The 19,955-nt window shown below is 46.6% G+C and overlaps 1 protein-coding gene across 2 annotated transcripts in view; it reads left to right on the top strand.

The window, feature by feature from the left end:
- EVC2 (Ellis van Creveld syndrome 2) overlaps window positions 1-19,955 on the top strand; it is a 165,934-nt gene that overhangs the window by 96,289 nt on the left and 49,690 nt on the right. For both annotated transcript variants that reach the window (XM_012002129.1, XM_012002131.1), the window contains exons 14-16: window positions 214-668; window positions 4,489-4,693; window positions 7,575-7,697. In XM_012002129.1, the coding sequence (XP_011857519.1) occupies window positions 214-668; window positions 4,489-4,693; window positions 7,575-7,697 (783 nt within the window). The remainder of the gene's footprint in view (window positions 1-213; window positions 669-4,488; window positions 4,694-7,574; window positions 7,698-19,955) is intronic.

Genomic DNA, 19,955 nt, shown 5'->3' with positions numbered 1-19,955 from the left:
CCAGCCTGGGCGACAGAGCGAGATTCCATCTAAAAAATAAATAAATAAATAAATAAATAAATAAATAAATAATAAACAGAATAACTTTCCAAATGTGAGATTGTTGGGGCAAAGGCTATAAACATTCTGTGCCTCCTGCACCAAAGTGTTTCAGCCAAAGGGCTGTACCCGCCAAGCCCCGCCCCCACTTAATTTTCTTTTCTGAAACTCCAGCACAGGGAGCAGCGGAGGGAGCAGCTCTCCATCAGCGAGGCCTTCCAAGCGGTTGAGGATGCCGGCCAGTACCTGCGCCAGTGGAGGAGCCTGATGGAGGAGCAGGGCGCCGCCCTGGAGGAGCTGCAGGAGCGTCTGGACCAGGCTGCCCTGGACGATCTCAGGGCCCTGACCCTCTCGCTGTTTGAGAAGGCCACCGACGAGCTGCGGCGCCTGCAGAACTCAGCCATGACCCAGGAGCTGCTCAAGCGCAGCGTGCCCTGGCTCTTCCTGCAGCAGATCCTGGAGGAGCACAGCAAGGAGATGGCCGTGCGGGCCGAGCAGCTGGAGGGGGAGGAGAGGGACAGGGACCAGGAGGGTGTCCAGAGCGTGAGACAGAGACTGAAGGACGATGCTCCTGAGGCCGCCACGGAGGAGCAGGCGGAGCTGAGACGCTGGGAGCACCTGGTCTTCATGTGAGTGCTCCTGCGCGTCCTAATCACACCTCCCCACCCCATTGATGCCAGGGAGATTCCTCCCCTGTGGTTGTGGGGATGGCCAAGCATGAGATACCTGGCACCAGACAGATGACTTTACCAGCGTTAATTAGTCATAGGAACTCACGCCCCCAGGGGAGGACCTCGAATGTCACACAGGACCCTACAGGGATTGAGCAGAGTGCAGAACCAGGACCATAGGGTTTGTAGTAACAAGAGGATGGGTGGCCCCTGGCTTCCAAGGGAAAATGTGATTAGCTTGTCTGAATAATTCCCTGGGCTGAATAACTCCAGGGAGCTGAGTACTCAGGGATAAATGCTGGTTCCCCTAATAAGAAATGTCCCCTGGGGAGGGGGACATGATCCACAGGAACAGAGGGGGAAGGGGAGCTTGTGGTTAGGCCATTCCAGGCCCTGCTCGTTTCACCAGGCATCAAGGCTGCTCATGATCTTGACCTTCATGTTAGTTCTTCACCACACTACATCATCCTTTCACCTGGCCCTTTCATCCCTGGTCCATTTCTCGGACTATGTATCTTTATTATTAATTCAGGAACCATGTAATGACTTCCCCTTCTGAGTGGGATGCAGTGGACCACACCTAACACTCCTGCTGCAGTAATTAGAAAATAATGGATACATTTATTTTTAATATTTAGTTTATTTTTTGTAGAGGGGGGGTCTCACCCTGTTGCCCAGGCTGGTCTCGAACTGCTGGGCTTAGGCAATCCTCCCGCCTCAGCCTCCCAAGATAAATTTCACCAGTAATTTTTTAAAGACATGGGAGAGTGGTGGAAACAGTGAAGACAAGTTGGAGTCGTATTCCAGAGGGGCCAGTGCCCACAGTCCTTTACTTCCCTGAAACATTTGCCAGTTCTTTGTGCAGCTAGGATTCGGCCTGGCCCAGGAAGGGAGCCTTTTGTGCTGTAATAGAGACCAACAGAGCTTTTGGTGGTTGTTTGTGGCTGGCAACAGATTGGAAACTGGAGGGACCTCTAACATAGCCAGTGTAGAATGAGACATGGGCGATGGAGACCAAAATACCCAGGACCACCACTTACATTTATGCAACTTGTTTAACCTCTCTGGGCCTCAGCTTTCCCGCTTGTAAAATGAAGACCACAAAAACGAAATCAAATCATTTAAGGTGCTTTTGGCATTACAGTGACACTATCGAGTAGTTTAAATGTGAAGACAATGTTTATATAAGAGCCTGGGCTCATCTTGGACGCTTTAAAGGACACAGGATCTGTCTTCAGTTTCCCTCCTCCCTTGTAGAAGTTATCTCCTAGAATCTTGCTGGCCTCCGTGATTTAACGTCCTTTCCTTTCCCACACAGTTTTCATCCCCAGAGTCTGACCTTGCTACCAGGAAAATAGGTCCCCAGGTGTTTGCAAAGATTGATACTGTCTTGGTTTGCATTAAGTGAAGTTTGGCCCTTTCCCGTCTCTCTCTTTTGTGATTCTGGCCTCATTTATTTTTTAATGCTTGTTAGCTTTTGCTTTCTTGACAAGGAAAACAAGATGCTGTCTTCTCTTAGTCCATAAAAATCAGATCCTTAAATGCCATTTCTTATTCCCGTGAATTGCCCTCAACAGTATTTATTCAGCTTAGCCTACATTCCAGAAAATTCTCCTCTCATGTTCAAATTGACTTTGGACTCTTCGTAGCAAGTGAATTAACTTTGGCATTCCTATTACCAGCTGGTCATTTTCTTCAACTTCATTTGGATTCATTTTGCAGGGAGTATTACCAAAGCCACTGCTGATTTAGCCATTTAACGGGAAAAAGAGAACTCTCACTTGGCTAGCAGAAAAGTGTATGATTTTTCCAAGGGTTAAAGAGGATCAACTCGCAATGCGAGTCTGCTCATATACTTTGCTTATTTAAGATTCTAAAAGGTTGCAGCCTTTATTTCCGAGGCATTATGCAAAAATGGCTTTGCACAATAGATTTGAAACACATTTTTAGAAGCTTTCCAATTTCAACCAAGATGGGGTTGCTGTAAAACTAGTTGGCTAAAGTAGGAATTAATGAGGAATATCTTTGCAAGAGAAAGCGTGTCTTCGAGCCTTCTTTCCTGAGTTCCTGTCTTGATTTCAAACTCCTTCAGGGCAAAGATCTCGCCTCCTCTATTTCTGTATTCTCTTGGCACTTACATAACAGAGGATTAAGACAAGAGTGCTCAGGGCCGATCTGGTTTGAAAGTGACAGGAATAATGACAGAGTCATCTCAGAGTTGCTTTTACTTTGGGTTCGGCGTAATCAACAAACAGTGGGGCGAAGGCTTTGCACAAGGGAAAGTGCAAGGGGGTTGCTGCAGTTTCCAAAGGTTGCTTTAAAAATCGTTGGGCCCCATGAAGTGAGGAACCCAAGATGGGTGTCACATGACATGGGGTCAGGCCTCAGACTGTTTTCAGCAGAGGGCCCGCGTAGTCTCTGAAGGTCTCCTTCTCTTTCCAGAGACCTTTCTGGCAGAGCCACAGCCCCACATTCCCACACTGAGATTTGGGTATGGTAAACCTGACTCTGGCCAACCACGTTGGGTGTTCTGCAGATAATTCTGAATTTTAAAGCCTCCATCGATGCTGGCTGCATTGACAGAACATTACCAGAACATTCAAACGAATCTACAGAGAATCTTTGTTCATTGAATAATTCTGTCCAGACTTTCTGAGCAGATTTCCTCTTATATCTCATGGGCCAGAACCAGCCCCGTTGAGGCTGAGAAAGCAATTGTGTGGCCATTTTCTCCATTAGAGTGGGCTATGGGCCTTGCTGGAAAGGAAGAGGGACTGTTCATTTCCTTGTCTGTAATTTGGTGTAAGGAACAGCAATGATGTAGGTCATTGCATTTGTTTCTGAGCACTACCGTAACAAAGTACCACAAACTGGGTGGCTTAAAACAACAGAAATGTGTTCTCCCACTGTTCTGAAGGCTGGACGTCCAAGATCAAGGCATTGGCAGGACCGTGCTCCCTCTGAAGGCACCAGGGGAGAATCTGTTCCATACCTTTACTGCTGGTGTTTCTGGCAATTCTTGGCATTCATTGGCTTGTAGATGTCACACCCCAATCTCTGCCTCCGTGTCAGATGGCCTCCCTGTGTGTTTGTCTCTTTTCTTATAAGGACACCAGTCATACTGCATTAAGGGTCCACTGTGCTCCAGTATGGCCTCATTTTAGCTCACTTCTTAATTACATTTGTAAATACCCTATTTCCAAATAAACCGACATTCACAGGTCCCAGGTTAGGACTTGAATATATCTTTTTGGGAGCCATAATTCAATCCATAACACTAAGTCACTCAGCATGGTTCCCAGCATGGAATCGGTTTTCACTGAATGATAGCTGTCAATCATTACCCTTCGGAACCAATCACAAGGGACTCCCATTTCCCTGACCCCCCTGAGCTGAGTATTGTGCGTCTCTCCTCTGTCCATTGGACCTGCATAGAGAATGCTGCTGACCAGGCTCCGCAGACAGTGCTTTGTTTACGTGTCTGTTTCTGAAGTGAGACCAGGTTAATTGAAAGTCATGGGCACTGGAAGGCCTATTGCCTCCTCAAAGACACCCTCACAGCCTGACCTCATCCAGCTCTTGTTCTTACAATGTCCTGTGCAGCACGACGTGCATTAGGTGCTCAAGGAATGCCTGTGGCAGGAATGCATGATTAGGGAGCCAAGGTTTTTTTGCAGACCTAGATTTGAGGAATGAGCTTTGCATCTTTAGCTTCATCACCCCAGCCCAGCCCCCAGGCTTTCTCTGTGTAAGAGCATGTCTCTGTTCTTCCTTCCAGGAAGCTCTGCTCCTCAGTCTTCTCCCTGTCTGAAGAGGAGCTGCTCCGGATGAGGCAGGAGGTCCATGGCTGCTTTGCTCAGATGGACAGGAGCTTGGCCCTCCCCAAAATCCGGGCCCGAGTTCTGCTGCAGCAATTTCAGACTGCGTGGCGAGAAGCAGAGTTCCTGAAGCTGGACCAGGCCCTGGCTGCCCCCGAGCTGCAGGTAGGATGGACGTGTCAGTGGCCTCTCGATTATAGAAGCAGGGCTGTCTCCCAGCTGCTGAGCCTACAGGGTCTGGCCTGTCCACCACCCTGAGTCCATCTCACCTCATGCTCGCCTATCCTCTCCTCTCTGGCTGCATTGGTGTCTAGCTATTCCAGGAATCTCCAGCGTTGTCCCAGCTTTAAAGTTTATAGTGGACACCGCTGGTGCTGTGCCCTGATCCTGACACCTGGGCTGTTGCACCATCCACCAGCAGCCTCGCCCAGCCACAATCTTCTCCTGATGGGAGCTGCCTGGCCTGAGATATTACTCTGTCTCTCCTGCCCGCTCCTCCAGCCACAGCTAATGACTGGCTCTGAGTACAAAAGGCCTTTCTATATGGCATGGAGGAGGGATGCTCAGCTCAGCTCAGGTGGGTCAGGGAAAGAGGGGCTCTTGCACAAGATCTTAAAGGATGATGACTGGCAGCTGCCTTTTAATGAGCAGCTATTATGTGCCTGAGGACAGACAACTCTGGTGCAGTTTTTGCTTCAAAGCCCCCAGGGACCAATTTAGGCTCAACTTCACCTGAGACCACAGCCTTACTTGGCTCTTCCCTTTCCTGTCCTGTTCCCTTGTTCCCCAAGAGGTTGATCCTAAAGAGACCTCCTTCAGGAAACCATGTGCACCTAATCCCTGCCTCAGGCTCTGCTTCTGGGGCTCCCAACATAAGATAAGGCCTTTGAACCTCTGTTTTCTCTGCCATGTATACGCTTTGTAGCCCATTGAGGTCTCGGCTCAAATGCCACCTCCACCAAGAAGCCCTCCCTGAGCACCTGTCTAAAATTACCCTCTCCCTAGGCATTCTTTATCACATGCTGGGTTTCATGATTTTATTTGTCATTATCTGAAATGTGCTGGTTCCTTGACTTCCCCTTTGTCTGTGCTTTCACTAAAAATAAGCTCCCGGGCCCATTCAGCACTCAAGAGTGCCAAGTACATAGTAGGTGTGCAGTCAATTTTGTTGGCTTAAACATCCCAGCAGCCAAGCACCAGATGTGTGCAAAACACATCTGAGACTTCTCTTAAGGTAGTAATAGTTGAGACTGAAAACATATTAAAATCACCGAAGCTTCCATCATCTCCCCTGAAGTTCACAGCAGTGCTAAGAGGTCGATATGGTGTCCCATTTTACAGATGAGAAAACAGGCCAGCAGAGGAAAAGGGAGTAGCGCTATAGGAGGTAGAGAACTGGGCTGGGAGCTGGTGTTTCCTGACTTCAAACTCACTTCTTTTCCTTTAGAGAAAGAAAAAAACTCAGACACATCCTTTCTGAATATAAACCAGTGGATGCAGAAACCACTTGGAAGCTTTGACATTCTTTTAATGTTTTTTTAAAGTACTGTTGTTTTTTTTCCTACTTCTGTTCTTACAAGGAGGTAGGAGATACAGAATAAGAGTAACGGGTAAATTATAAAAATTTTAAATAATTTTGAACAACGGGGGAAAATAATTTTCACTTCACCGAAGTGAGGGGAGGGAGTCCATGAGCTGCTGGTTCCCCTGCCTTGAAGCTGGTGAGTCCCGGCAGGAACGAAGTTTCTACCTTCAAAGTTGCCCAAGGTGCTTGGTTTTCAGATGGAAATGGCTTTGGCCATTGCCTCAGAGGAGGCAGATGTCATGAAGGTGCTCGCTCCACATTCTCCAGAGGGAAGGCTGAGCCAGCACGGTCAGGCTTTTGCACCGATGGAGCCACAGCTCCCTTCACTTGCTCAGTCCCGAGATAGCAGCAGAGAAGGTGGCGGGAGAGCCTGCTCTCAGTTTCCTAAGCACCAAGGCCTGGGGAGAAAATTGTTGTTTTAGTCTTCATGTTTTCATCTGTAAAATGGGTATCATGAGGATATATGGGGCCAGGTGGAGCAATGTTAGTGGATGCTTAGTGCATTCTCCATCCCTTGGCCGTCCTCACCCACCTATCGTGTTACCACCAGAGAACCCCTGCATTTCTTCCCCGCACACTTCTCTTTGATCTAGGCCCGCAAAACAGGTAGTGTCCACTGTTTGACCTCGTCTGCTGGTGGCCCCCAGGGCTCCCAGACCATTCACCGACATGAGTTTCAAAGGTACTTGCAAATTCTAAAGAGATGTGCAAGTCAGATTCACCCCCCTCTTCCTTCAGCCCTTTTTGTGGCTCTCTGAGCTGGGATCTAAGTTCCAACATGACCTCAAGGCTCCCTGTGGACTGGGCCCTGACCAGACTCATGCTGGGAAGGCTCTCAAGGGAGAGGGAAGGTAGGGAGGGGAATCCTGACTTGTAGCATTCACCCATTTCCATGGTGTAAATCCTCCTCCCAAGGCCAGTTTCAGGCTACCAGCTTGACATCACCGCCTGGTAGTTGGGCAGAGATGTGCACAATGGGCTCCCTGCCCGGCCCTCTCTGGGGATATCCCCTCCCAACTCCAGTCTGTACCCTGGGCTTCCAGGTCCTGTCTGCCAACGTGGCTCTACTCCTTGTGTCCTTATTTAGTTTCCATGTTTTCAGACGGTTTTCTCCACTGTCATGGAAGCATTGCAAGAACAGGGACCTCATTCGTCACATCCCCTTCTCAGACAGGCTGACAGGTCTGAGGTCCCACGGCTAGTTAGGAGGTGGACACAGCTTGGTTCTGCTGTCTGACTGCAGAGCTGAGATTCTGCGCACCAGATTGTGTGAAGATCAAAGGCTCTGAAACTGAGCTCCTTCCAGAAGAACATACCTCTCTCCTCCCCTCTCTGGCTTAAGGCAGAGATTCGCAGTTCTGGGAGCTGCAGAAACTTCTCTTGACCTGCAAAGCCCTGGGGGGCTGCATGGACTTGCTGGTGATAACCTTCTTACTAGTGTCTTCCCCAACCCCTCTCCAGCAACAGTCCAAGGTGAGAAAGTCACGGTCCAAGAGTAAAAGCAAGGGAGAGCTTCTGAAGAAGTGCATCGAAGACAAAATTCACCTCTGTGAGGAACAGGCCTCTGAAGACCTGGTGGAAAAGGTTAGTACTTGTGCTTCACCCACTGTTTCTCTCTGCACATGGCGGGGCTGATAGCTGTTGTATTTGCAGGTACACAGAGGCCTTGGGGCTGTGCCGTGCATTTCCACCCAACCACTCACTCACTCAGGTGCTATGGTAAGAAAGAGTTGGAAGACCCTCCCCCTGGGCCTTTCCCCTGTGCATTGTGCTTGGAGCCCTCTCCCTCCACTTCTCAGCCTGGGGATCTCACCAGATCCTTCAGGCTTCCCCTTGGGTGCTGCCTCTCAGGCTGAGTCACTTGCTGTATTTGTACCTGGCTCTATCCTGGGGTGTGTGCATCTGCCATTTCACCTCCATCACATTCTTTTTCTCTCTCACACTCTCTTCCATGTTCCTACAAACTCACCAGGCTCTCCCTTCAGCCCCATTTTTTGTTTGTTTGTTTTTTGTTTTTTTGAAATGGAGTCTTGCTCTGTCACCCAGGTTGGAGTGCAATGGTGTCATCTCGTCTCACTGCAACCTCCACCTCCCGGGTTCAAGTGATTCTCCTGCCTCAGCCTTCTGAGTAGCTGGGATTACAGGCGCCCACCATCACACCAGGCTAATTTTTGTATTTTTAGTAGACATATGGTTTCACCACGTCGGCCAGATTGGTCTCGAACTCGTGACTTCAGATGATCCACCCACCTCAGCTTCCCAAAGTGCTGGGATTACAGGCGTGAGCCACTGTGCCTGGCACAGCCCCATTACATACGTGATGTTCTAGCACACACCACAGTCTCCTAGGATGCTTTAATCTGGATTCTTCTGTCTTTCTGGAATTACTTTTCCACCTCTATTTACCTGGATAAGTAACTTGTGTCCTTTGCTGTCCTGAGCTGTTCCCTCAGCTCTTGGATGTCTCTCCTTCCAAGAAGGCTTCCCCGAACACCCTAGATTTTCCCACTCGTTCCACCCCACTTCCAGCTCTTCCTTACCATAGTACCTATCCCATGGTTAATTTGTTCCACAAGTATTTTCGGGAGGCACCAGTGTCCCAGGCACTGTGTCAGTGCACTCTGGGGTTGCAGCAGTGACTGAGGCAGCCCTGGTCCCCGCTCTCCAGTAGAGGAGAGCACGTTCTAGTTGGGGAAGATGGATGATAAACACTTAAAATGATAGACTGTCGTCAGTGCTATTAAGGACATTAATTAGATAATGTGGCCTTAGAGGTGAAGGAGGCTGGCAGCGGGGTGGACTGTAGGTAGGGGAGGAGGCAAGGTCTCCTCTGCAAAGGTCCTGCTTAAGAGTAGATGCTATGTGACCGCAGCCTGGGTGCCTGTCTGCCTTTCCCAGCACCCTCTGAAGGGTGGATTCCCAACAGGAGTATGCTCAGTGAATGAATGTATGAAGCCATGCTTTAGAGCTGCTGTTTTTGTTCTTACCTTCCCTCTATCTCCTTTTTCTAGCTTTTCTGCTTGGTTTTATTTTAGTGCCGGTGTATTTCTCAGAACACAAATGTGTAATCTGGCCAAGAGCCACAGAAACTGCTCTGGGCTCAGTGTCTCCCATCAGGTGTGTCCGGGCTGTTGATGTCTTAAGGGATCCAGGAAGTGGCAACCCTATTCTCACCCAGGTTCTGTATGAAATTGAACAGTAAGACAAAGATTAGGCAGATAGAGGCAAAATGTCATCTTCCCTATTGTTAAAGGCTAATTCCAAGAGCTATACATCAATGTGAGAGCCAGTGGGCTTGTCAAACTACCTGAGAGTTAAACAAAACTCCATCACCCAATCACAGTATCACTAGGGGGTTCCTTGTTGGGGGCAGCCTACCCCTAGGAAAGCAGAGCAGAAGTCAGAGTCCCAGAGAGAAGCGAGAGAGGTAAGCCAAGCTGTCCCAGTTTATTCCCAGTTTATAGCGAGAAGAGGAGAGAGCCGGAGAGAGGTCAGGTCCTGCGCACATTGAGCTCCTGGCACAGGGAGGAAGTAGCCACACTTGGGGGTAGAGGGAGCATTTCCGTGAGTACCGGCTGCTTTGTGATCCTCTGTAAGAGGCGAAACCCGCCAGAGTGAAGGTGACTGTTGTCAGAGAAGAGCTGCTGGTGAAGGGAAAGCTGGGGTTTGGTTTGGCAGAGGGAATGGGTATTGTGAACTGTGCTGGAGGCCACACTGCACAGAGGGAACCCAGAGGGTTGAAGCCTTGTGACAAGACTGCTTTTCTGGAGTGCTGGGTCATGGCCAGTGGATGGGGGAGCAGCCCTGTGGAGGAACCTTCTCAAAGACCAGACTGAGAAAGGAAAGGGCCATCTCACCAGCACCCTTGGAGCATAGTCACAGGATGAATGTCTTGAACGAGAAGGTGATGCAGAGGTGGCAACCCATGGGGACATCAGGTGCAGACTGCACCACTCCCACCCAGCGGCTCAAGGCTGGACCTCAACATCCTCCAAACCCCTCCCTGCCCCTACCTCATCTCCCCCTGCTCTGTCTCATAATTATTTCTAATCCATCTCCTCTGTTTCCGGCTGTGCCCAGCACCATTTTTGCCTAGATACATACAGTGGGCTCCCTACTGCTTCCTGTTTGTTCCCCCTTCCTTCCAATTGGTTCTCCGTGCAGCAGGGAGCATCCTCTTCCTAAAGCCCAGCTCTAATCCCTTATGGATCCTGAACCAGCAGACCCGTCTCTTTTTTTCCCCAAACTAGTCATTTTAATAGAAGGAACTAAGCACATTCCTTCCTGTAGTTTTTTTTCTTTTTCTTTTTTTAAAACCATGTCAACCTGAAATAATTGAAAGAATCAGAACCCAGTGTTTGAGAGTTTATCCAAGAGAAAACCTGGGTATTGCCATCTGGGAAACACAGACTGCAGAGAAATGGGGTCAGCACTCTAGAGCTAAAAGTTAAGGTCTTGCTTATATAAGAACAAAACAAAGAGATTTAACAGGATTACAACATTTTCTACACAAGGCTAGTTTGTAAGTTACAAGTTTAATTAGTTACGGTTTGTTTTCTTTTCTGTATGGCTCGTTTTCATTTCCTTTCCAATTTAAAAGAGTATATTTAACATTCCGTCTTGGCAAATGAGATAGCCATGAGGTCTGTGTGTGAGAGAATAGAGAAGTTAATCTGTAAGGAAGATCGACAGCAGAGGGAAGGGGTCTTTTCTGGCGCCCTCTAGTCATTTACGGCATTTTACACAACAATGTAGGCTGGGAAGAAGGCTAATCTGTAATCAGAGAAACAAAAGTTCAGCCCGGTAGGTTACAGCTACCTGTCACGTGACTCAGGCCCCATAATCACATTCCTTTATGGCACCCAATAATTTAAAGTTTCTGCAACTTAGGTTTCAAATTACTTATTTTCACGACTATTTACATTTTCTCTTGGTGGCAAGTGTAGAATATTGTTTTCTTTGCCTTTTAGTTTTTTTCTCTTTGTTTTTGTTCTGTTCAGGATTTTTGTTTTATTTAGACATTTCAATGCTTTATATCTCACATTACCACTTTTCTTTCTTAGGTTCTTTCAATTTTTTTTTAGTTTTTAATTCCAATACTCAGTATTATTACTGAAAATACCTTCACCTCATTCTTTTTGTTTGTCACCCATGGTCCTTTAGAAGTTTGTTACTCTCCCAGGCCTCTGCTTTCATCATAATGTATAAAAGACGGCTCTGTGTATAATTAACTAGGCTTACAAGGCAATCAGTACACTGTACTAATATGGCATAGTGATACTAAAAAACTGTTGCTACTCTCTATCAAATTGCTATCAGATACCAGGCTTATAGCTGATGCTCTTCATGAGCGTGAATCTCCATACTCAACATTGCTACAAGAATGGCATCTTGAGGTCCATTCTAAGCTCAAAAAGGTTAGTGCCCAACCCATGGTCCACCACCAGGCATGTGATCGGACTTGGTCTGCCTTGGCCCTCTGTGCAGCATCTCCTAGTTCACACTGGCATCCTGGTCCCAAGTAACATACTAGTCATCACTTCTTCCATAGCATGAACAAGGGATCCAAGGCAGATGGGGAGGAGACATCTAAGGATCTCCATGCTACAGAGGGTACACACGATGACAGCTTGCCTTGGGAATCCTTGTGTACTGGGCCACCTTATCCAGTTGACACGTGAGGGACGGCATCACCAGGGGGCTGTGGGACTTGTTCAGGACCATCCAACGAATGGGTTATGACCCTTACAAGTCAAAGCCACGTCCATTTGATTCCAGCTCACCCATCCTAATCTACTTGCCACACATTCATAGACACCTAAGGAAGTTCCACAAAAGGCATTTGTGGAAAAAAAAAAAAAAAAGAAGGAGCAAGACATAAGACACTGACCAAGAACATAGTGCAAGAGTAAAGACCAGCTGAACCAGGCAGGTGAGCCCAGCAGGTGAGCAGAGGCCTTCAAGGACGGGAGGTGAAGGGAGCTGGAGGTCTGCGATTCCCTGAGCCTGTTTCAGCACCCTCCCCTGCCCTGAGCTCACGTCTGTGGTTTACATTTGGGGCAGACCTTTGTCCTACCTCCCAGTCCACACGCACAAGCCAGACCCTTCACCTGGTCCTGGGCTGAAGACACAGCCATCTGCTCTGGCTCTGGAGGAAGGACTGGCCAGTTGGTGCTCCCCAAGGTGTTTCCAAGGGTGATTTCGATTTCGTTTTTGTCTTATGCACTGATTGAAGAACTTACCTCCCTTCCTAAAGTGTGATGGCATTTTAATAAGAATGGTGCCTACTTCCTTTGTTTGCATTTTAGTGCCAGGCACCTTGCTAGACACTGTGTATGTGTGTATGTGTATGTATTAATATATGCATATGGTAGAGGTATATGTATGTGTGTGTGTGTACATATGAGCCATCCACATGTGAGTTCTACGTATGAGTACCTATATGTACGTCCATAGTCCATATATATGCTAGTGAGGTGTACGGAGAGCTAAACACTTTCCATCTATCCACTCTAATCCTTACACAACGTTAACAGAAGTGCCACTGTTATTGCTCTATGAGAGATAAGGACTCTGAGGCACAGGGAGGTGAAGTGACTCCAGGGTCACGACTGGTCTTCAGACCTTGCATTCTTGCTGCTCTGCTGACCTGTGCCTTGTTCATTACTTGCTTTACCCTTCCCAACTTCCACCACAAGTAAGAACCATCAACGTCCCTGTTTTATGGATGTGGAAACTGAGTCTCAGAGGTGTTAGTGACTTTGCCCAGGTTCTTTTATGTAGCCAGGCAGTGGCAGACCTGGCACAGGAAGCAGAAGCTCTCTGTGCTATCACTGTCACGCCACCTCCTGACCACATGCCCTGATCAGAAATGTCAAAGAATGTTTTCACCAAACAATGGCGGTTATTTCCCCCAGTTTCACAATGCAGGGTGAGTGTGCCTTGGCTCCTGCATCTGTGAAATGCGGCTTGTGACAATGATAGCTCAGTAGTTTCAGGGCTTTTGTGAGGTGGCTTTTAACTTTGGAGTGGGCTGCAGTGCTCATCTTCTTTCCCACTAATGGAGCAGCTCCACATGCTACATGATCCAGGCCTCACATAGAAAGGCAGACACGAGGCATTTGTCATCTGTGACCTTTTCGTGACAGTCCATCTTCACATTCGGCCATTTCATTGTGGCAGGTGCCAAGAGGATAGGCACTCTTGAGTTGACAGCTTTGATGTTCCTCCTGAAATTGATCGATTACATCTCTTAGCACTTGCATGGCAGTTGTTCAGATGTTTTATTTGCAGGATAATTGCAGAGGGAAAAATGACAGCTCTCGTTCTGTGAATGCCTACAGCTAAGAGTTGCTTGATCATGGTATTAATCATGGTTTTCTAGAGAAACAGAACCCATAGCAGATAGATAGATAGATAGATAGATAGATAGATAGATAGATAGATAGATAGATAGATAGATAGATAGAGATTTATTCAGATTTATTCAGGGAATTGGAACATGCAATTATGGAGGCTGAGAAGGTCCACTGTCTGCCATCTAGAGGCTATAGAACCTGCAAACCTGGTGGTATAAGTCAGTCTCAAGGCCTGAGAACTAGGGGAGCTGCTGGTGTAAGCCTGAGAGACCCAAGGCCAGAGAACCAGGAGCACTTTAGATGTCCAAGGGCAAGGAGAAGACGGACATCCCAGCTCTGGAAGAGAAAGAGAATTCACCGTTTTCCCAACTTTCTGATATATTCAGGCCCTGGAGATTCAATGATGCCCACCAACATTGGGGAGGGTAATCTTTACTATCTGCTGACTCAGATACTAATCTCTTCCAGGCTGGTGTGGTGGCTCATGCCTGTAATCCCAGCACTTTGGGAAGCCAAGGCGGGTGAATCACTTGAGGTCAAATTCGAGATCAGCCTGGCCAACATGTTAAAACCCCAGTCTCTACTAAAACTACAGAAAAATTAGCTGAGTGTGGTGGTGCACACCCCTAATCCCAGCGACTTGGGAGGCTGAGGCAGGAGAATTGCTTGAAGCTGGGAGGCAGAGGTTGCAATGAGCCAAGATTGTGTCATTGCACTCCAAGCTGGGCGACCAACTGAGACTCTGTCTCAATAAAATAAAATAATAAAATAAAAAGATGCAAATCTCTTTCAGAAACATCTTCACAGACACACCCCAAAATACTGTTTTACCAGCCCCCTGGGCACCTATTAGCCCAGTTCAATGACACATAAAATTAACTATCACAATCATGTCTTGAGAGTGGGAGGTCCCTTGGGGTTCATGAAGCTGGAAAGATGGAGCTGCATCTTGCTGACACTGCCCCAGAGGCCCACTGTGGAGCCCAAGCCTGGCAGGCCATGTGCTGTCCCCAGAGGGACTTTGACTTCACTGTTGGGCTGCAGAGTATGCTGGGACTAGGAGCACCTGCTGGGTGACCCCTTCCTTTACTGAAATCTTCTGCAGATATCCACACCAACCCTCAGCCCCAAATTGATACGGCTCTTGTCTGGACTCTTCCGTCCAACTTAAGGGGAAAGAGAGGCCAGGAGGCATTGGGAGAATTGTCCGCAGCCACACCAGCATCAAGTAGTGGAGTTGGTGTGTCTGCCTCCATAGCCCAGGCCTGTGGCTGGGACTGCAGGGAACTGTTGGGATGAGAAGGCCTTCACCTCCCATGGTGATTCTTTGTGTTCTTCCCACTGCCTCCCCTGTCCCCTCCCCTTTCTCCCATTTTCTGTCTTCTCCTTGCCCTTCTCTGCTCTCCCCCATCCTTGTTCCTTCTGCTTCCTTCTTCAGGGAATGTTTTGTGTGGTGGTTTCTCTGCGCTAGGCAGTTTTAAGTTTCTGCTTTTGAGATGTTCACAGTTTCAGGTTAGCAGCCAATTCTTCCATCAAGCATTTGGAAGTTTGCATCCTGCTTTCACATGGAAAACCCACCTGACTACTCTGTAGCTCTACCTTGAAAGAGTGGTTGTGTGGCTAATTCAGGAAGATTTGTATGACTGATTCCTGGAGGAAAGGAGAGACCGACAAATATGAGCCTCTGGCGGCCACTTTGTCTGTACAGCTGGTAGATTAAGGGAGGAAGGCGTCAGCTGTGGTCACAGGTAGCTGTCCCATGGGGCCAAAGTGAGCAGATGAGAAATGGGAAACTCAGCTACAGATGCCCAGTCCTTCTGATGGACTGATTACAAATGCACAGATACAGAATTTACAGCCTGGAAGGCACTGGAGGGCATATACATTTTAGAATAAGTTAATCAAGTTTCTGGATAAATTTCTATTATGATTGCATTACAGAATCATTTAGCAGTTGCCTATCCTATCCAAAAATGTAGAATATTGCTTATTTTATTTGGAGCTTCTTTTAGGACCTCTAGTGAAATTTTACAATTGTTTTCATGAGTAGGGTGGCCGTACATCTCAATTTGCTTGAGACAGTCCCAGTTGCCTTATCATCCCCACATTCCTTCCCATGAACCCTCCCTTTCTTTCTCAGCTTAGGAGAGAAATCATATGGTGACCTTATGCCTAAGGTCTTGTATATTCTTTATGGTGATTCCCAGACACAGTATAGGTTTGGCTGTAATTGTGAATGATTCGATTATATGTTTTATATTATTCAGTACAGGCATAAAACATGTAACTAATTTTTATAAGCCTTTCCAGACTCCCGTATGCTATCCTGGGAGCCAGACTTCTGGCTCCAGAGTCCTGTCTCTGCCATGTTCTAGCTGTGTGACCTTGAGCAGGTTACTTAACCTCTCTCCACCTTAGCGTACTCATCATTCAAATATGGATAATAGAAGTGCCTGCCTCCTAGGATTTATCTGTTGATTCCATTGATGTTTTACACAGTCATAATGTCAACAAATGACTACGGCTTTGTAGTCTCCCAATTCTTACACCTTGTTTCTTTTTCTTATTGCTGTTTCAATGTCCTTATCCACTTGTTCCACCATCTCTCTCATTTCTATTGATTGGGTTTTCTCTGGTTTATGGATCATATATTCCTGCTTCTTTGCATGCTTGGTAATTTTTGATTGGATGCTGGGCATTGTAAATTTTATGTGTTTGGTACTGGATTTCATTGTGTTCTCTTTAATAGGGTTAGAGCTCTGACAAGTAGTTGAATTACCTGGAATCAGTTTTATTCTTTGAAAACTTGCTTTTAAGCACTGTTAGCTTGGGTTAACAGCTGCGTTTAATCAAGACTAATTTATTCCCACTACCAAGGTGATGCCCTTCTGTGGATTCTGCCAGAAGTGTTATTGATTTGTTATTGATTTCTAATGTCATTGCATCTTAGTTAGAGATCAAAGTATGTATAAAGATTCATTGGAATGTATTGAGGCTTACCTTGTGGCTGTATACTAGGTCTGCTTTAAAAGATTTGTTCTCAAAAAGGCTGAGTGTTTTCTGCTGAGTATGGAAAAGGGAGCATTAAGAGGTGGGTGGGAGCCGGTCATGAGGTCTGCAAGGCTGCACATAGCAGCTCAGATGTTTTGAAGTAAAATCAACAAGATTTGGTCATTTTGTAGAGAATATTTGGTGGGGAGTACCATTGGGGAGGTCTCTTGGTCCATCCTCCTCTCCTAACCTCTGCTGTGGTTGGCTTAGGGGGTTTGGGCCTCATCTTAGTTTGACCTAGTCCTTTCCTTCTGTATGTCAGCCTGTGCTGAAAGTTACAGCGGTCCCCTCGGGAAGGGGATTGGCTTCTGTGAACCTACAGGTTCCCGTGGCACAGGAAGGTCTCATGCCACAGCAAGGATATGGTTGACCTGAGGGGGGGATGTCAAAGTTGCTGTAAGTGATGCTCGGTTGGGTCAGTCCCTCCACCCTCCCCAGTGCACAGAGTCCACTCAGTGTAGGGACATTCTGGCCACCTGCCCTGGCCTCAAGCCAGTCTCCTCAGCTTGGGGCAAGTTTGTCAGATCTGTTGGACTGTAAGGCTGTCGCTCAAAATGCCTCCTGGCCAAGCCCTTCTTTGCTGAATTCCTGGCCAGGATAGATAATGTGCCTTCTTTCTCTTGCCTCAATGTCTGAGTGAGTCCACAAAGCAGATTGGAGACACAGCACAAATTATGTGGTTAACGTTTTACTTACCCATGATTGGAAATAGATCTGTCTGTCTGCATCTATCTGTCTATCTATCCATCCATCCGTCCATCCATCCATCTGCCTATCTGTCTGCCATCTGTCTATCTGACCCTTGAACAACATGGGAGTTAGGGTGCTGACCCCTCACACATCACAGGTGGAGCCCAGCAGGCTCACCACGTTAAACAAACAGAAATCAAAGTTTCAGAGGCTACTGTGCCTACGATTTGTAGGGCAGAGTTCCCAAAGACAAGGTAGCTCCAACAGAGAGAGACAGAGTGCGCTCCAGAGATCTGCAGGGCATCCTCAAGTCTTTGGCTAAGTCCTGTGCATGACGTGCATGAGTAGAACTCGTGTGTAACATCTGACTCCCGCCAAATATGCCGTTATACGAATAACGTACTGTTGACAGAAGCCTTACAAATAACATAAGCAGGTGAGTAATATGTATTTTGTGTGTTATTAAATATGTGTAAGAAAGTAAGCTAGGGAAAAGGAAATGTTATTAAGAAACTCATGAGGAAGAGAAAATATATTTACTGTTCATTAAGTGGAAGTGGCTCATCATAAAGATCATCTTTTGGGAGAACCCGCCCCCAGTGTTTGACTTGGGTTCTATTCTATTTCCCTAAGCATTTTGGCTGGTTTGAGAAATAAAGGGAAAGAGTACAAAAGAGAGAAATTTTAAAGCTGGGTGTCCAGGGGAGACATCACATGTTGGAGAGTTTCTGTGATGCTCTCCCAGCCATAAAATCAGCAAGTTTTTATTAGCGATTTTCAAAAGGGGAGGGAGTGCACGAATAGGGTGTGGGTCACAGAGATCACAGGCTTCACAAGGTAATAGAATATCACAAAGCAAGTGGAGGCAGGGCGAGATCACAGGACCACAGGATGGGGTGAAATTAAAATTGCTAATGAAGTTTCGGACACACGTTGTCATTGATAACATCTTATCAGGAGACAGGGTTTGAGAGCAGACAACCTGTCTGACCAAAATTTATTAGGCAGGAATTTCCTCGTACTAATAAGCCTGGGAATGCTACAGGAGACCGGGGCTTATTTCATACCTTCGGCTTCGACCATAAAAGACAGCCACCTCCAAGGGGGTTGTTTATAGACCTACCTGCAGGATGCTTTCTCTTTCTCAGGGATGTTCCTTCCTGAGAAAAAGAATTCAGCAGTAGTTCTCCTATATGCTTTTGAAAGAAGAGAAATATGGCTCTGTTCCATCTGGCTCACTGGTAGTCAGAGTTTAGAGTCTTACCTCCCTTATTCCCTGAACATTGCTGTCATCCTGTTCTTTTTTCAAGGTGCCCAGATTTCATGTTATTCAAATATACATGCTCTACAAACAATTTGTGCAGTTAATGCAATCATCACAGGGTCCTGAGGCGACATACATCCTCCTCAGCTTATGAAGATGGTGGGATTAAGAGATTAAAAACAGGCATAGGAAATCACAAGGGTATTGATTGGGGAAGTGATAAGTGTCCATGAAATCTTCACAATTTCTGTTCAGAGATTACAGTAAAGACAGGTGTAAGAAATTATAAAAGCATTAATTTGGGGAACTAATAAATGTCCATGAAATTTTCACAATTTATGTTCTTCTGCCGTGGCTTCAGCTGGTCCCTCCATTCGAGGTCCCTGACTTCCCACAACTTTCATCCTCATCATTTTCACACTGAATAGGCTGAGGAGGAGGAGGTATAAGAGGAGGGATTGATCTTGCTGTCTCAGGGGTGGCTGAGGTGGAAGAGTCGAAGGAGGTGGAAGGGAAGGCAGGAAACACAGGCACACTCAGTGTAACTTAAAATATTTTAATTGATACACAATATTTGTACATATTTATGGGGTGCATGGTAATATTTTGTTACATACGTAGAATGTATAATGATCAAGTCAGGGTATTTAGGATATCCATCACCCCTTGTATTTATCATTTCTATGTGTTGGGAACATTTAAGTCCTCCCTTCTTGTTATTTTGAAATAGAAAATACGTTGTTATTAGCTATAGTCGCCCTAATCTGCTATTGAACACTGTGTCTTATTTCTTCTATCTAACTGTATGTTTGTACTCATTAACCGGCCTCTTTCATCTCCCCCACACCCTTCGCCACCTGTGGTAAGTATCCCTCCACCATCTGCCTCCATGAGATCAGTTCTTTTTGCTCACATATATGGGTATGAACATGTGGTGTTTGTCTTTCTGTGGCTGCCTTATTTCACTTACCATTGACGTAACTTTAATTGAAAGCAAATCCATGTGTAAGTGGAAACAGGCAATTCAAACCCGTGTTATTCAAGAGTCAACTGCTTATCTACTTACCTATTATCTATTTCTGCTTTTTGCTTTACTCCAAAACTTGAAGATTTTTGATACCACTATATGAGAGTTCCCTTATTGCTTTTCACAGCAGCATAGCATTTCACTGTATATGTGAGCCTTAAGTGATTTCGTCTGCCCTTAACTAATGGATATTTAGGTTGTTTTCAACCCCTTGATATTTTAAACAATCCTAGACCCTCTGCATATATCCTACGCCCCTCTGTAGTGAAGCAGGCAGAGCAACTATTGCTATCTCTATTTCACAGATGAGAATATTGAGGCTCAGAAAGAGTAAGAGGCTTATCCAGGGTCACAAAGCTGGTACATGGTAGAACAGAGACTAAAGCACAGGCCTCTCCATTACCATCCCTACATTTGATTAGAAGATCTATTTGATGGATCCACAAATGAAA

This window comes from Mandrillus leucophaeus, unplaced genomic scaffold (assembly GCF_000951045.1).
Source record: "Mandrillus leucophaeus isolate KB7577 unplaced genomic scaffold, Mleu.le_1.0 Scaffold68, whole genome shotgun sequence".
NCBI classification, from domain to species: Eukaryota; Metazoa; Chordata; class Mammalia; order Primates; family Cercopithecidae; genus Mandrillus; species Mandrillus leucophaeus.
Note: the sequence above shows the minus strand (reverse complement) of the source record. Positions and strands in the feature narration are given on the sequence as shown.